The 12912-nt window shown below is 43.2% G+C and overlaps 1 protein-coding gene and 1 long non-coding RNA gene across 5 annotated transcripts in view; both read right to left on the reverse strand.

The window, feature by feature from the left end:
• Positions 1-2665: 2665 nt before the first annotated feature.
• Positions 2666-12912, reverse strand: part of LOC147610129 (phosphoenolpyruvate/phosphate translocator 1, chloroplastic-like) — a 59839-nt gene continuing 49592 nt past the window's right edge. Inside the window, exons 2-10 of one of the 4 annotated variants that reach the window (XM_086786789.1) lie at positions 8254-8376; positions 8012-8164; positions 7785-7870; positions 7607-7691; positions 4171-4290; positions 4014-4082; positions 3731-3860; positions 3434-3541; positions 2666-2807 (exon numbers count right to left, since the gene is read on the reverse strand). In XM_086786789.1, coding sequence (XP_086642915.1) covers positions 3471-3541; positions 3731-3860; positions 4014-4082; positions 4171-4290; positions 7607-7691; positions 7785-7870; positions 8012-8164; positions 8254-8376 — 837 coding nt within the window. In that variant the 3' untranslated portion in view covers positions 2666-2807; positions 3434-3470. Of the gene's footprint in view, positions 2808-2875; positions 3542-3730; positions 3861-4013; positions 4083-4170; positions 4291-7606; positions 7692-7784; positions 7871-8011; positions 8165-8253; positions 8377-12912 lie in introns of those variants that run through there. The other 3 variants (XM_086786788.1, XM_086786787.1, XM_086786786.1) reach the window with 3 other exon arrangements.
• Positions 5306-7600, reverse strand: LOC147610130 (uncharacterized). Its single transcript, XR_015264140.1, has 2 exons — positions 6999-7600; positions 5306-6417 (listed from the first exon to the last, which is right to left on the reverse strand). It is a non-coding gene; the product is annotated as an uncharacterized LOC147610130 (long non-coding RNA).

Consider the following 12912-nt stretch of genomic DNA (forward strand, 5'->3'; position numbering starts at 1 on the left):
AAAACAATTAAAAAAACACTTAATTACTTGTATAACAACCATTTCACTAGGATTGGAACCATTAATCACCCTATCTAATTTTTTAAAAATCTCAAAAATAATAAAAAACCAAACCAAACCATCTCTCAAGTTGGAGACATGAGCCCATAGTCTTGTACACGTGAGCCACGTGAGCTATGAGCTTGAACACATGAGCCATAAGTTTGGAATAATGAGCTTCGAGACTTAAGTCTAGAGATTAGTATACCTAACTTTATACTAACCAATTATTGCTGCCTTAAAGACTTATATGGACATATCTACTCTTATTCTTTGAATATTTTTCCACCATACAATCTGTACCAACTATAAATTCTAAGAAAAATTCTTATCCTTTGAAATTATTTAAAATCTGGAATGTAGTGCAACAGATCACACTTCGTCAAACCCACTAAGCCTTCGATTCTAACTGACGACTAGTACTCAACACAGTGCTCTCCTATTAAAAGGCAAGACTCCTTTGAATCCACCTTCAGGTGAGGAGCTTTGGGAAAAAATGAGCTAACAAAACACGTGAGTTAAGGAACAACGAAACATCTAGAAATAGGAATTGCCACATGGTCCTCTAAGGTCTAGATTCACCAACTTGCTCTATAAACAACAGGCACTAGCAAGTGTCAACAAGTGTTGGTGCTCACTAGTTCGTGCTATTAGGAGCTACTGTGGCATTAAATGGTAGTACGTACTAGTGGTAGTTAGTGGTAGTAATTAGGTTTTAATGAGTATCTGGTGATACTTAATACTACTTGTAACCACCATCACCTGAAGCTACTTAGGGAGTAAGCATAAACTTCCAACAACCCACTAACTAAATCTACCATAAAACCTCCATGTAATAACTATCACTCATGAGTAGGCAACTCTAATATTTGACTTAGCTGGTGCTATCAGTACTACATATAGGTAATATGACTTGAAGAACCTTATTCTATTATTATAAACTTCTCACCAAATTTATCACTCAACTTTTAAGTGCCAACTACTACCACTCATGAGAAAACAAATTCAGCATTGCAATTTTAAAAATACAAACTTACTATTGGTTCTACCACTTACATCTCTAGTTGGGACCTCTACTACCAACCACCTTGCTCGCCGCAATCGTAAGCTATGTAATGTTGTCATATGCAGCATAAATATGTAAAATAGAAAAGGTGGTGAGGATGTTTGCATGCATGCAAACACACTATGGGTCCTTAGCACTGAATCCAAGCCCACACCCACTACATGCATCAGCTTTGCTAAAAAGTGTACATGCCTCCTCATGACGCAGCTTTGGAACATAAGACAACAACGCCAACAAGCCTCCCCTCTCGATATGCATTACCATTTTATTACCATTTTCTCACACCAAAGACCACATGTTCCTTGGTTGTCTTTATAACTTAATTGCACCAATGGACCTCTTCCCGAGGAAAGCACATTTTAAAAATCATACTTTATGATAAGCTATGGTAGTACGCAAACAACATTCAATTAGGAAAAAAACATAACTCATCAGCAGCAAGCGCCCTCTGATGGTCCTCAATCTGGTCCACCTACCATGTACTCTAGTGTGTCTCCAAGAGTTTCTACTTTAACTTGCAGCATCTATTTTTCCATAAGGCTTGCATAATGCTAGTTATGTCCCTATTCACCTCCTTCACCATTGTAAGGGTGCCTTCATTACGATACATTTCACATCTAGTTGTTTCAAACACTATAGTTGTTCCAGCACCTCTAGCAAGATAGCATTTGCAAATTCTCTCTCTTCACTAATCTCTTTGGCAGTTAATGCTGCATATAACTGACCACACTACTTTGAGCTTTAGATGTTGTATGCACTTCTAGTGACAAACATATAACCTTTTCTTGGTTATGACTGACCATCTGCAAAGCTTTGTATCCAATTTATTCTTTCTTGTCTTCACATGGTTTATAACATCTGCAGTGTAATGTGCCCATGCATATCTCTTGCTCCCATGGTTGGCACCACCATCCCTGCCATATTCATATGTGAAGACCGTGGAAAATGCAGGGCACAACTCCTGGTTTGTGATCTCTCCTTCTTGGTACACTTTCCTATAGAGTATAATCAAGTCTTGGTGGAACTCAGACTTGATTATGCGAACCTTCACATTTTCTTTCGGCTGTCCATGCTCTGTGAAGACTGAGAGCCACAGACTATCATATACATTAGCTGCTGTGAGGTGATCTCGGGATATGAATCTTAGGGTCATCTTAAAGTAAAACACCAATTCTTTAGCTGCCAATCATGATGAATACAGCAAGGTCCTTCATACACAAAGTTTGAAAAAATTGTGGACAGTTGTTTCAATTGTACACGACACAGTTGTGATGGCTAGTCAGACAGAAATCAAATGTGAATTGAAACTACTGCCACGAGCTAGTCACTAAACATCAGGCAGAAGCTAGTCAAACGACAGCTTCTAAAGCAAGCAGAAGTGTAAGAAATGCATTGTAAACAAACAACTAGGGTAGCTGTGTTGGTGTCTGGCGAACGCCTCCCTTGGGTGGAGACTGCACAGCATTCCTTTTTGGAGTGCCTGGTGCATTCACTGCACTCACATCCTCAAGGGGTGTGTAAATTCTTACTTACCTTTTGCAAAAGAGGAAATACAACGAGTTCATAAATTGTGTTTTCTGTATAAATTATACACATTCTATCATGAAGCATTTTTCCCGTTTCATATTGAAACTTTGCACATTCACAAATAACTGGTCTTGAAGTTGTGCACAGGCCTGCATAGACTTGGAGAACACAATCCCTGCAAGAATGAATCACAATTGTTTCCTTCGTGCTCAGAACTAATTTCGGGAGAGACCAAAGCCAAAAGCAAAGAAGGATGAGCAATCGCATTGCAATAGAAAATGCTTGTTTGTTCAAATAAACCAAAACAAGAGGGCATTCACTCTTTCATGAAATCCTGCCCTTGTTTGGGACCCTAACACCACACCTCTCAAAGCCGTGATTTGTTCATGCTTCTCAATCCAAAATCAAAAGGGGCTTCAATACACTAGAAGAAAACCAACCTACACAGCACCTGATAAAGATTAGTCTGGTTATAAGACAATCCCATATCTGCGACACTTCTCAAAGAACATGCCAAAGATTGGACTCCAATTCGTAACCAATGTCTGTGTAGACAGACCAACACACCTTCCAATCCCAGTCCTATAGATCCTACTGGCCTACAAAATAACCACCATTTGAAACTGTGTGATTTGGTTCATTGAAATGCAGCAAGCATCTATTGCTTCTTCTTTTTTGTGTAATATACTTTTGTACTTGTGCAGCATAGACACGGTCTTTTTATTTTCTCTAGTAAGGGAACTACAAAGCGAAGGATAAGAGGCGTGGAAAAATCAGAAAGAAAGAAGGAAAGAGAGGCACATGTCGAGCATAGTAGGACCCAAGTCCTGACTCAACTTCAGTTATTCTTCTTTTTTATCTGCTTCACCCTTGAATATGCGAAGACTCCAGCCAGAGCAACGCCAGTGCCTGCCCAGACAAAAGCTGTCAAAAAGCTCCTAAAATCATACGCAAGGACCACTGGAACTTTTCTAAAGCACACTACTTGCAAATCGGTGAAGAACATCAGAAAAGACTATGACAGACTGGTCTAGCTTCAACATACACTCAAAATCCAATGCTTTCGGCTGGCACAAGAAATTGATTTCACAAACTCACCTACTCCATTGATGAGTGAAACTGGTGTCCTGAAGAAGAGAACTGAGGTGATAATCACCACCACTCGCTTCACACAGTTGCCCACCGAATGAGTTACTGGTGATACCCTTTGTAAAATCATATAAGAGACCTGGAAGTCATCACTGCAAGGTCAGTACTCGGAATAACAAGATAGCCTACTGGACTGAAAAAAAAAACAGGCAGAACTCGTTTGCAGCTGCTTCAGAAGACAGAAGGATGCATAAATGAGGAAATCAGTAATGGCTCAAAGATGGCTGCAGACCTGTTGGTATGAATGGAAACAAATCGCAGCAAGAAGTGCTCGGATTGCCAAAACCTTCATATCTAGACCCTGTAAGCAAAAGAAAAACAAATCACGACTATCGAATAGCTTTGACCATCTGTAGAAAAAAAGAGGCGGAGTATACAAATGAACTTACAGCTGACTGAAGATATGCAGGCGTGAACTTGATTCCTTCAAGTAGGAGAGTGACTGGAGCCAATAGCAAACAAGACATGATAGTAATGATAGAGAATAGATTGATGTTATCCATTGAATTCTGTCCAAAAATATGACAAGGTACGTCAAAAGTTGGCCCTGTATGAACTCCAAAAATGGTACCAGCATATGTTCCAGTTCAATTATATCTCTTAATGCACATATCAGAAGTAGCTATTTCACCTCAATGCCTGAATCTGTCTGGTCCTAAAACAATGACTCAATTCTTATCAACAGTGGAAACCTCTTTCATGTACCCTAGAGGCTCCATCAAGAATCCTCCTCCATTCCATCCAAATTTTAAATTTTTTCTTTCCATAATGCAATGCCTGCAAGATGAGCGCTGGACATCAGGGTGTAGGCTGGCTTGCAGCCAGGTCAACCAGAATGCGCCGGCAGCTCCAGGTAGGTCGGCCAAAGTAAGCAGGTTGGGCTATGGGCTGCGGCAGCATGTGCATCAAATAAAAACCAGTAAGATTTGGACGGCAAGCCATCGTCACCCATATACATTACAAGGTTAATTGAGTTGGAACCTTTTATTATAAGGTTTTCCTGCTGATTTGCCTGTTGATGACTGCAAGAAGCTGGCTGACCAAAATCCTGATATCCTAAAGGCTTTTCAGCCCCCTCTCTCATAATCATCAAGTTCTGTGCCTTCATTACCACAGAATGCAAATATCAGGTGATTGGAAGGGCAGAAAGATGGATCTCCAGCCGGTGTTGCATCAGGACAGCAGGGTCTACTACACCTTGGCCTGTACAGCCTTTTGTACTTGAGAACATTACTGTTGATCACCTTTTGTACTTCAGAACATTACTTGTGAATGATGGTTTGTTTGCAAGACTTGAGAATAATTGTGTGTTTGCAAGACTACCGCCGTGAATCTCTCTCTCTTCACAAATTCATTGCATCAATAGTCTTTACAGTCGGTACCACAGCTTCCGTTTAGCCAAAAAAAGCCAGCATTTCATTTATGTAGGTTGCTTGATTAGGGAAAGAGCCCGTAGAGTCGGGAAAGCACACCCAGGTTTGGGGAAGTAGGATTTGTGTTAGTAGAAGCCTAGGAAATTTAAAAAAAAAATATTTTCAAACATTTTGTGTGTGGACTGCCTATCAGGATTGAGGACAACAGCATCAGAAATTGGGAAGAGAGAGTTCTGGGTATCTTGCTGATTCCAAGTTATCAAGCACTGTCATGCCTTCAGAGGACCAATTGGCATGGTTGACCCACACTATCAAACAGTTACCATTGTTCCGTACACTCTAGACCTCCATCTTGGGGGCGAGCCTAACACACTGTGTGGCTGGAAAGCAAGCTAGATGCTAGGTTCCTTGTGTTGTTCGGTAGTAAGACAGCTAACTGCAGATGGTCTTGCAGAACATGGTCCTTACAAAAAAGGACGAAGCTGTATATTGCATTCATGCAAGCCCAAGGAAATACAACCAAGCACAGTTAGATCATGCGCCCTCTAGAACATTCATCAATAAGCATTTGAAGTTTCAACAAGTACGTACGACGGTTTGGTGTCTAAAGTCCCAAACAAAACAGCATAATCCAAGAAGCAAACCAAGTCCTTGTCTCCAAATGAGAATCTGAAAGCATATCAAGACCATACTAAATTTGTTGATATACCTAGAATGGAAGGAAACATCAGGGATTTTCTTTTTACCAAGGCAGTAGGTTGGGGATCTCTGAGTATAAGAAGGATTTCAAGGTACACGATTTCCAGGAGTTAGGATCAGTGATTGAACTCAAAGAGGTGCCATGTTCCACTCTGCAACAGTCAAAAAACCTTTGAAGTTCCAGGGCTGGTAACAACGCCAACAGAGATCAACCTCCAAGTTCACCACCCTACTGGATAAGTGGCAACAAGACCAGAAGATCCAGGAGTACTAGAACCTCTTCGTCAGCCGAAAAAGGACCAACTCAATGCTAGCAGCCAGCAAATTCATAAGGGAGACTCAATGACGTTGGAGGACTAGCTGAGATCAATGAATACGAAGCCGCAATCGACAAATTCTTCAACTTGGGCAAGAGCACTAGTTCGGTCTTGTTCCTACGGTTGAAATCAAGCAAGGGTAAGCTACTACTTGCATTAAAGGAGATCTTCACATTTGTCAAACCAATATCAAATGGTACACATTTACTTGGCTGGGGACAATTGTGCGGGTAACATTGATCTTCATCTGCATGCACCACAACATTTCCATGTTGGCTACAGCAAAAGACCAACCTTCCAGTTCTTCTTCCGATTACTTTATCCTGATCTTTTCAAGTCATTTCAATTCAGACAATTACTCAGAAAATTTTCTTGGATGCGCAATAGGTTCCACTTGTTCTAGGAGCAAGAAAAGCAACATTTCAGCAGAGGTAATTTTACCAGCTATATAACCAAAACTAAACTCAGACCTAAATCCAGTGCCGAATCCCAGTACCAATTGCAGTCACTCCAATACCACCGATATATCCAACTGGAAATCGGGTTTTGTCACCTTCCTAGAACTACAAACCCTTTTCTTGCTCTATTTGACACTCTAGAGCTCTGAGAGCACAAGCAGTTTACTAATAACAACATTCTTTGTAAGTGTGTGAGCTTTTTATGATTCAGCAATATAAATTAGGTTAGGTCTACAGAATCATTGGTTCTTTTGTTACCTTTACTCTTTCTTCTCTTCTATGTATATTCTCAGTTTTGTGTTTTGAATAAATTAAAATTTTAAAATCACGCTTCTGCATAGTGCATCCTAATTATGGGAAACATGCAAACCTGCACTAGAAAGATTGATAATCCTCGCCTTGACAAGATCCATTTGTTGCAACATATCCAAGGTCGTCCAATTTCTTTTATGAAAGCTTACTCTGGATCATGTTTCTCATACGAATTTGTTGAAAATCCAGTAGAATCATCCCAGACAAGTTTTTCATGGTTGAGACACCTTATTAGGGGAAAGCCAAAAAAAAAAAAAAAGCAGCCTATCTTATGCAAGACAGCATATAGCTCTTATCTGCCACTAAAAGCTACCCCAATTCAATGACAAGGTTGCTTTGCCCCAGTTGAGCTGGAGAGCTATCCCAAACTGTCCAGCCAGCAAGGAGAGCAGCATTACCATGATCCCTGCCTTTGTGCTCCCCTTGGGCTGAGTGAGCAGACTAAGCAGGCTGTGAATTCCAAGTTCCAACTAAGCAGTTTCATCTCTATATAGGTCTGTGCTTTTGAGTCAACCAGCCCTATATGCAGCAGCGTCACAGATGAGAAGGAGCTATGGAGCTGACATGCTGAGCTGTACAGCTGAGCTAGTGAAATTGCCGAGTAAGCTGCAATGAGAAAAATAATCTAAGAATTTTTTAAAATGAGTATATGAAGAAGGTATGCACCTCTTTTTTCACCATCAGCTTCTTGCTAAGCACATTCCTGGACTGAAAGGTTACATTGGAGGCCATTGCACTGAGAAACCCAGCCCTGTTGAAAAGCAAAAAAAATACAAGGGGGTTCAATGCACTGGCAGCAGATGGCACTTCACTCACAAGATAATCTATAGGAACAACAACTTACCAATTGAACGAAGCCTCAGTAAGAGATGCTAGCGCAACTCCTCCTACAATAGGTAGCAGAGATGCCACCACTAATAGACTGGGAAACTGTCAAACAAACACAACATAAATGAAATCCACTGAAATAGATGGTCACACATGCATAGCATGAAATCCATTCATTTCCAATACCTATCCTTTTTCTTTTCACCAATAGCATTGAGACATGAAAGGAGTACCAAATCATACCTCCCCCAAAAACAATGCTGATAGAAGAACAGAAAAGAAAGGCTCCATAGCTTTGATGGTATGTGTGAATGAAACTGCAACTTTTCCGAGGCTCATATTCGTAAAAAGATTTCCCATTGTATGTACACATGCCAATGGCAGAATTGCAAGCAGCTACATATATGACAATAAAGCAATCAAACCATGCACCTCATAAATCAGAGGTGGGAAAGCAAATCGAGTTTGCAAGTAACATCAATCACCTGCGATGTGGATATTTGTGGTCTTTTGTGGAGACCTAGGGTCCACATGACTGCAACAATAAGTGACCCTACAAAAAATTGGAACTCTGTGACTGTCACCGGAAACTGATAAACCTTCAAGACCTGTTGATCAGAATACAAGTTGGATTGAGAACATGAAAGAAACCATGAATGCCCGCATTGCACCCATACAAAAGAAAAGAAGAAGATTGAACATAGGCTTCACTTAGTGACACTATTTAAGAACAAAAATGTGTTATGCAACCATCACATTGTCACATGCATCATCTCCAAACTAGGATGCATGTGTCACGGCTGACTAGGGATTATCAGGTCTTAAGCTTAGGTTTTAGCAAAGTGCTAGAGCACGGCATTGTCCAGTTTTAGCCCAGCCTTGATACTTTTATTATCATATCAGTAAAACAGATACTCAGCAAGAGGGAGGGAGGGATTGCAAGGGAGAAAGCAGAAAGAGGGTGGGGGGGGGGGGGAATTGGGCTCGATGCCTATTTCAGTTATGTGGGTGACTCAGTTTGCAGCATTTTCATTGATAAAGTACTTGATGTTAGTATGAGAAAACAGTATTTTTCCCAGCCCTAAAAAGGGTATATTTCTGGGTGTTTTATAATTTATTTGGGGTTTTTTGTCTGGGCTGCTGGCCTACACCTTTTAGGCTGACCGACCAGCACCCGCCCCTCAGTATATATAACCTTGCCTATCCTTTATCATTGGTGTACCACTTCATTGTCATATCTGGTACGATATGGCCACTACACAGGACAGCAGCCACTCTGCTACAGGCCACCGTGGGACAGAAGCCCTCTCAGCGTTTACATCCACTGGTACAGGCCACCTGCATCAGGGTTGACATCAGCGTTTACATCTGCTGGTACAGGCCACCTACATCAGGGTTGACTTCAGCATTTACATCCTTTTACATCAGCATTTCACATCAGGCTTACATCTCTGTCTATCATCAGGCTTACATCAGCTTTTCAGATCAGGTTTACATCAGCCTCTCATCAGCGCTTACATCTGGGCTGACATCAGCGTTTACATCAGGGCTCACATCAGTGCTTACATCAGCATATCATCTGCGTTTTACCACATCCCACTCTCTGCTTAGCTTCACCATCGACATCACATCAAGCACGCAGCACCCGTGTCACCAGAGCTTGCACCACTCGGGACGGCAGCCCTCTCTGCTCCTTACCACTTCAGGTGCGCAGCACCCTTGTCACCAGAGCTTACACCACAACCTTTCCTCACATCGGCGGCGCGAGCCTTCGACATCGACCATGCTTCACCTCCGACATCATCTTTGCTTCTGCAGGACGGCCGCCCTCTCTGCTCCTTACCACTTCAGGTACGCAGCACCCTTGTCACCAGAGCTTGCACCACCACCATCACTCGGGACGGCGGCCCTCTCTACTTTTCATCTACCACCTCAGGTACAGCAGCACCCTTGTCGTCAAAGCCTCCATCACCTCATCTTCCGCTACCACTACCACCTTGGAGTGCCTCTGCATCCACCGACACGAGCCTTCGACACCGACCACCTCTCAGAGTGCTTTGCCTCACATCGACACGAGCCTTCATCATCGACTGTGCTTTAGCTCCAACATCATCTCTGCTTCTGCACTGGTCTTTCTTCTTAGAGTCACCTTATCAGAGGGCTCTTGTACGTATTTGCACTCACCATTATATATATATTCACTCACATATTTCATGCTGTGTGGTTTTTTCTCAGATCTCTCATACATCTGGTCCTTTCGTCCTTTTGCCCTCACATGGTATCAGAGCTATCGTGAGCAAAGGGATTGAAGACCTCGAGAGCACACAACATGGATCGTCTACCCGCACTCCTGAAGGACCAAGTTCTCTCACCAAAATTTGATTCTCCAAACTCTGATCTGGACCACATAGGGAATGGGACTTCTTACTCAATGGAGGGTCCTATTCAAGATCTTACTTTGGGAGACCATCAACCCATGTACATCCACTCATCCTCTCCACCTTTGCCATCACGATCGCCCTCTCTAACTTTATTAGATTTTGTTTCCAGAGGGGGATACATTCCTTCTACCATTGTGTCTGTGTGGGACCCTCGCATCCATTTTTTTCTCTCATCTTCTCTCATGGTCCCCTTTTTGGCTTGAGAGGGGGTGTGAGAAAACGGTATTTTTCCCCACCCTAAAAAGGGTATTTTTATGTTTTATTTGGGGGTTTTTGTCTTGGCTGCTGGCCTACACCTCTTAGGCTGACCGACCAGCACCCCCCCCCCTCTCACTATATATAGCCTTGCCTATCCTTCATCATTGGTGTACCACTTCATTGTCATATCTGGTACCATATGGCCACTACACGGGACAGCAGGCCACTCTCTACTACAGGCCACCGTGGCACAACAGCCCTCTGCTATCATCAGCGTTTACATCTGCTGGTACAGGCCGCCCACATCAAGGTTGACATCAGCGTTTACATCTGTTGGTACAGGCCACCTACATCAGGGTTGACTTCAGCATTTACATCCTTTTACATCAGCTTTTCACATCAGGCTTACATCTGCCTATCATCAGGTTTACATCAGCGTTTCACATTAGGTTTACATCAGCCTCTGATCAGTGCTTACATCTGGGCTGACATCAGCGTTTATCTTCAGCCTTACATCAGGGCTCACATCAGTGCTTACATCAGCATATCATCTGTGTTTTACCACAGCCCACTCTCTGCTTAGCTTCACCATCGGCATCACATCAGGTAGGTAGCACCCATGTCACCAGAGCTTGCACCACTCAGGACAGAAGCCCTCTCTGCTCCTTTCCATCTCAAGTACGCAGCACCCATGTCACCAGAGCTTTCACCACTCGGGACGGCAACCCTCTCTGCTCCTTTCCATCTCAGGTATGCAGCACCTGTGTCACCAGAGCTAGCACCACTCGGTACGGCAGCCCTCTCTGCTCCTTACCACTTCAGGTATGTAGCACCCTTGTCACCAAAGCTTGCACCTTTCAAGTATGCAGCACCCTTGTCATCACAGCCTACACCCTTCAGGTACGCAGCACCCTTGTCACCAGAGCTTGCACCACCACCATCACTCGGGGCGGGAGCCCTCTCTGCTCTTCATCTACCACCTCAAGGACTGCAGAGCCTCCATCACCTCATCTTCCGCTGCCACTACCACCTCGAAGTGCCTCTGCATACACCGACGCGAGCCTTCGACACCGGCCACCTCTCGGAGTGCTTTGCCTCTCATTGACGCGAGCCTTCATCATCGACCGTGCTTCAGCTCCGACATCATCTCTACTTCTACATTGGTATTTCTTCTCAGAGTCGCCTCGTATCAGAGGACTCTTGTACATATTTGCACTCACCATTATATACATATTCACTCACATATTTCATGTTGTGTGGTTTTTCTCTGATCTCTCGTATATCAGGTTTACATCAGCCTCTCATCAGGCTTACATCAGCTTTTCACATCAGGTTTACATCAGCCACTCATCAACGCTTACAAAGAGCACACAACATGGATCGTCTACCCGCACTCCCAAAGGACCAAGTTCTCTCACCAAAAGTTGATTCTCCAAACTCTGATCTGGACCACATAGGGAATGGGACTTCTTACTCAGTGGAGGGTCCAGTTCAAGATCTTACTTTGGGAGACAATCAACCCATGTACATCCACTCATCCTCACCACCTGTAACTCGCGGCAGTGCCCGGGGGACTAGGGCCTTTGACACACTTGTTGATACCATCAATGCATATTAAAACATTTAAACATAAAGCTGGACAAAACATCCACAAATGCTGAAAATGGAGCTTGCACGTGTGACACCGCATAGAGGCCAGAATTATCCATATACAAATGCCATAACACATCCCAGCACGAGGCAACCAAGCCAGAACATAGGCTGTAGAAATGCCGAGCCAACAATATAATCCATATACCTCCGTGTGGGTACTGTTGGTACAGCAAGTACAACTCTCCATTCAGCTGGTACAACAGGTACAATGGTTGGTACAAGTACAATGGCTAGTACTGCAGGTACGTTGGCTAGTACATAGGGTACGGTGGCTGATACAGCATGTACAGTGACTAGTACAGCGAGTACAGTGGCTAGTACAGCAAGTACAAAAGTTGGTACAACCGGTACAAGGATTGGTACAACAAGTACAATGGCTAGAAATCATAATAAATGATTAAATACCCTTGCCTTCAGTATTTCTTCGCGATGGAAGCTTCCAAAACAGTCCCCAACAGCCAGTATTCTTCATGGGCAACCTTCAAGAGAGAGAGAGAAAGAGAGTAGCCATCATTAGGGAAGCCTTCAACGGTGGTAGAGACTAGTGTGCACCAAGAGAGCCTCTATTAATGAAGAGCGAGGACTCCAATTTATAGATTTGGGCCTCCCATGAGCTAAAATGGCAAGAGAAGGCTACAATGACAAGTGGAGAGCCACACAATAGCTGAAGTGACAAGTGTGAGGCCACTTGTCTCACTTTGATCCAATATAACTGAAGAATCCATGTCCCAACGAAATGGGTGAGACTAAATAAGTCTCCTGCCAACAAGGCATCGATCCACATGACCCTTGGCATAGACATAAGTCCCGTGCCAACCAGGCGTCATGTCCACTTTACTACTTGCACTCCAT

Source organism: Cibotium barometz, chromosome 50 (genome assembly GCF_041138505.1).
Source record: "Cibotium barometz isolate CiBa-2024 chromosome 50, ASM4113850v1, whole genome shotgun sequence".
NCBI classification, from domain to species: domain Eukaryota; kingdom Viridiplantae; phylum Streptophyta; class Polypodiopsida; order Cyatheales; family Cibotiaceae; genus Cibotium; species Cibotium barometz.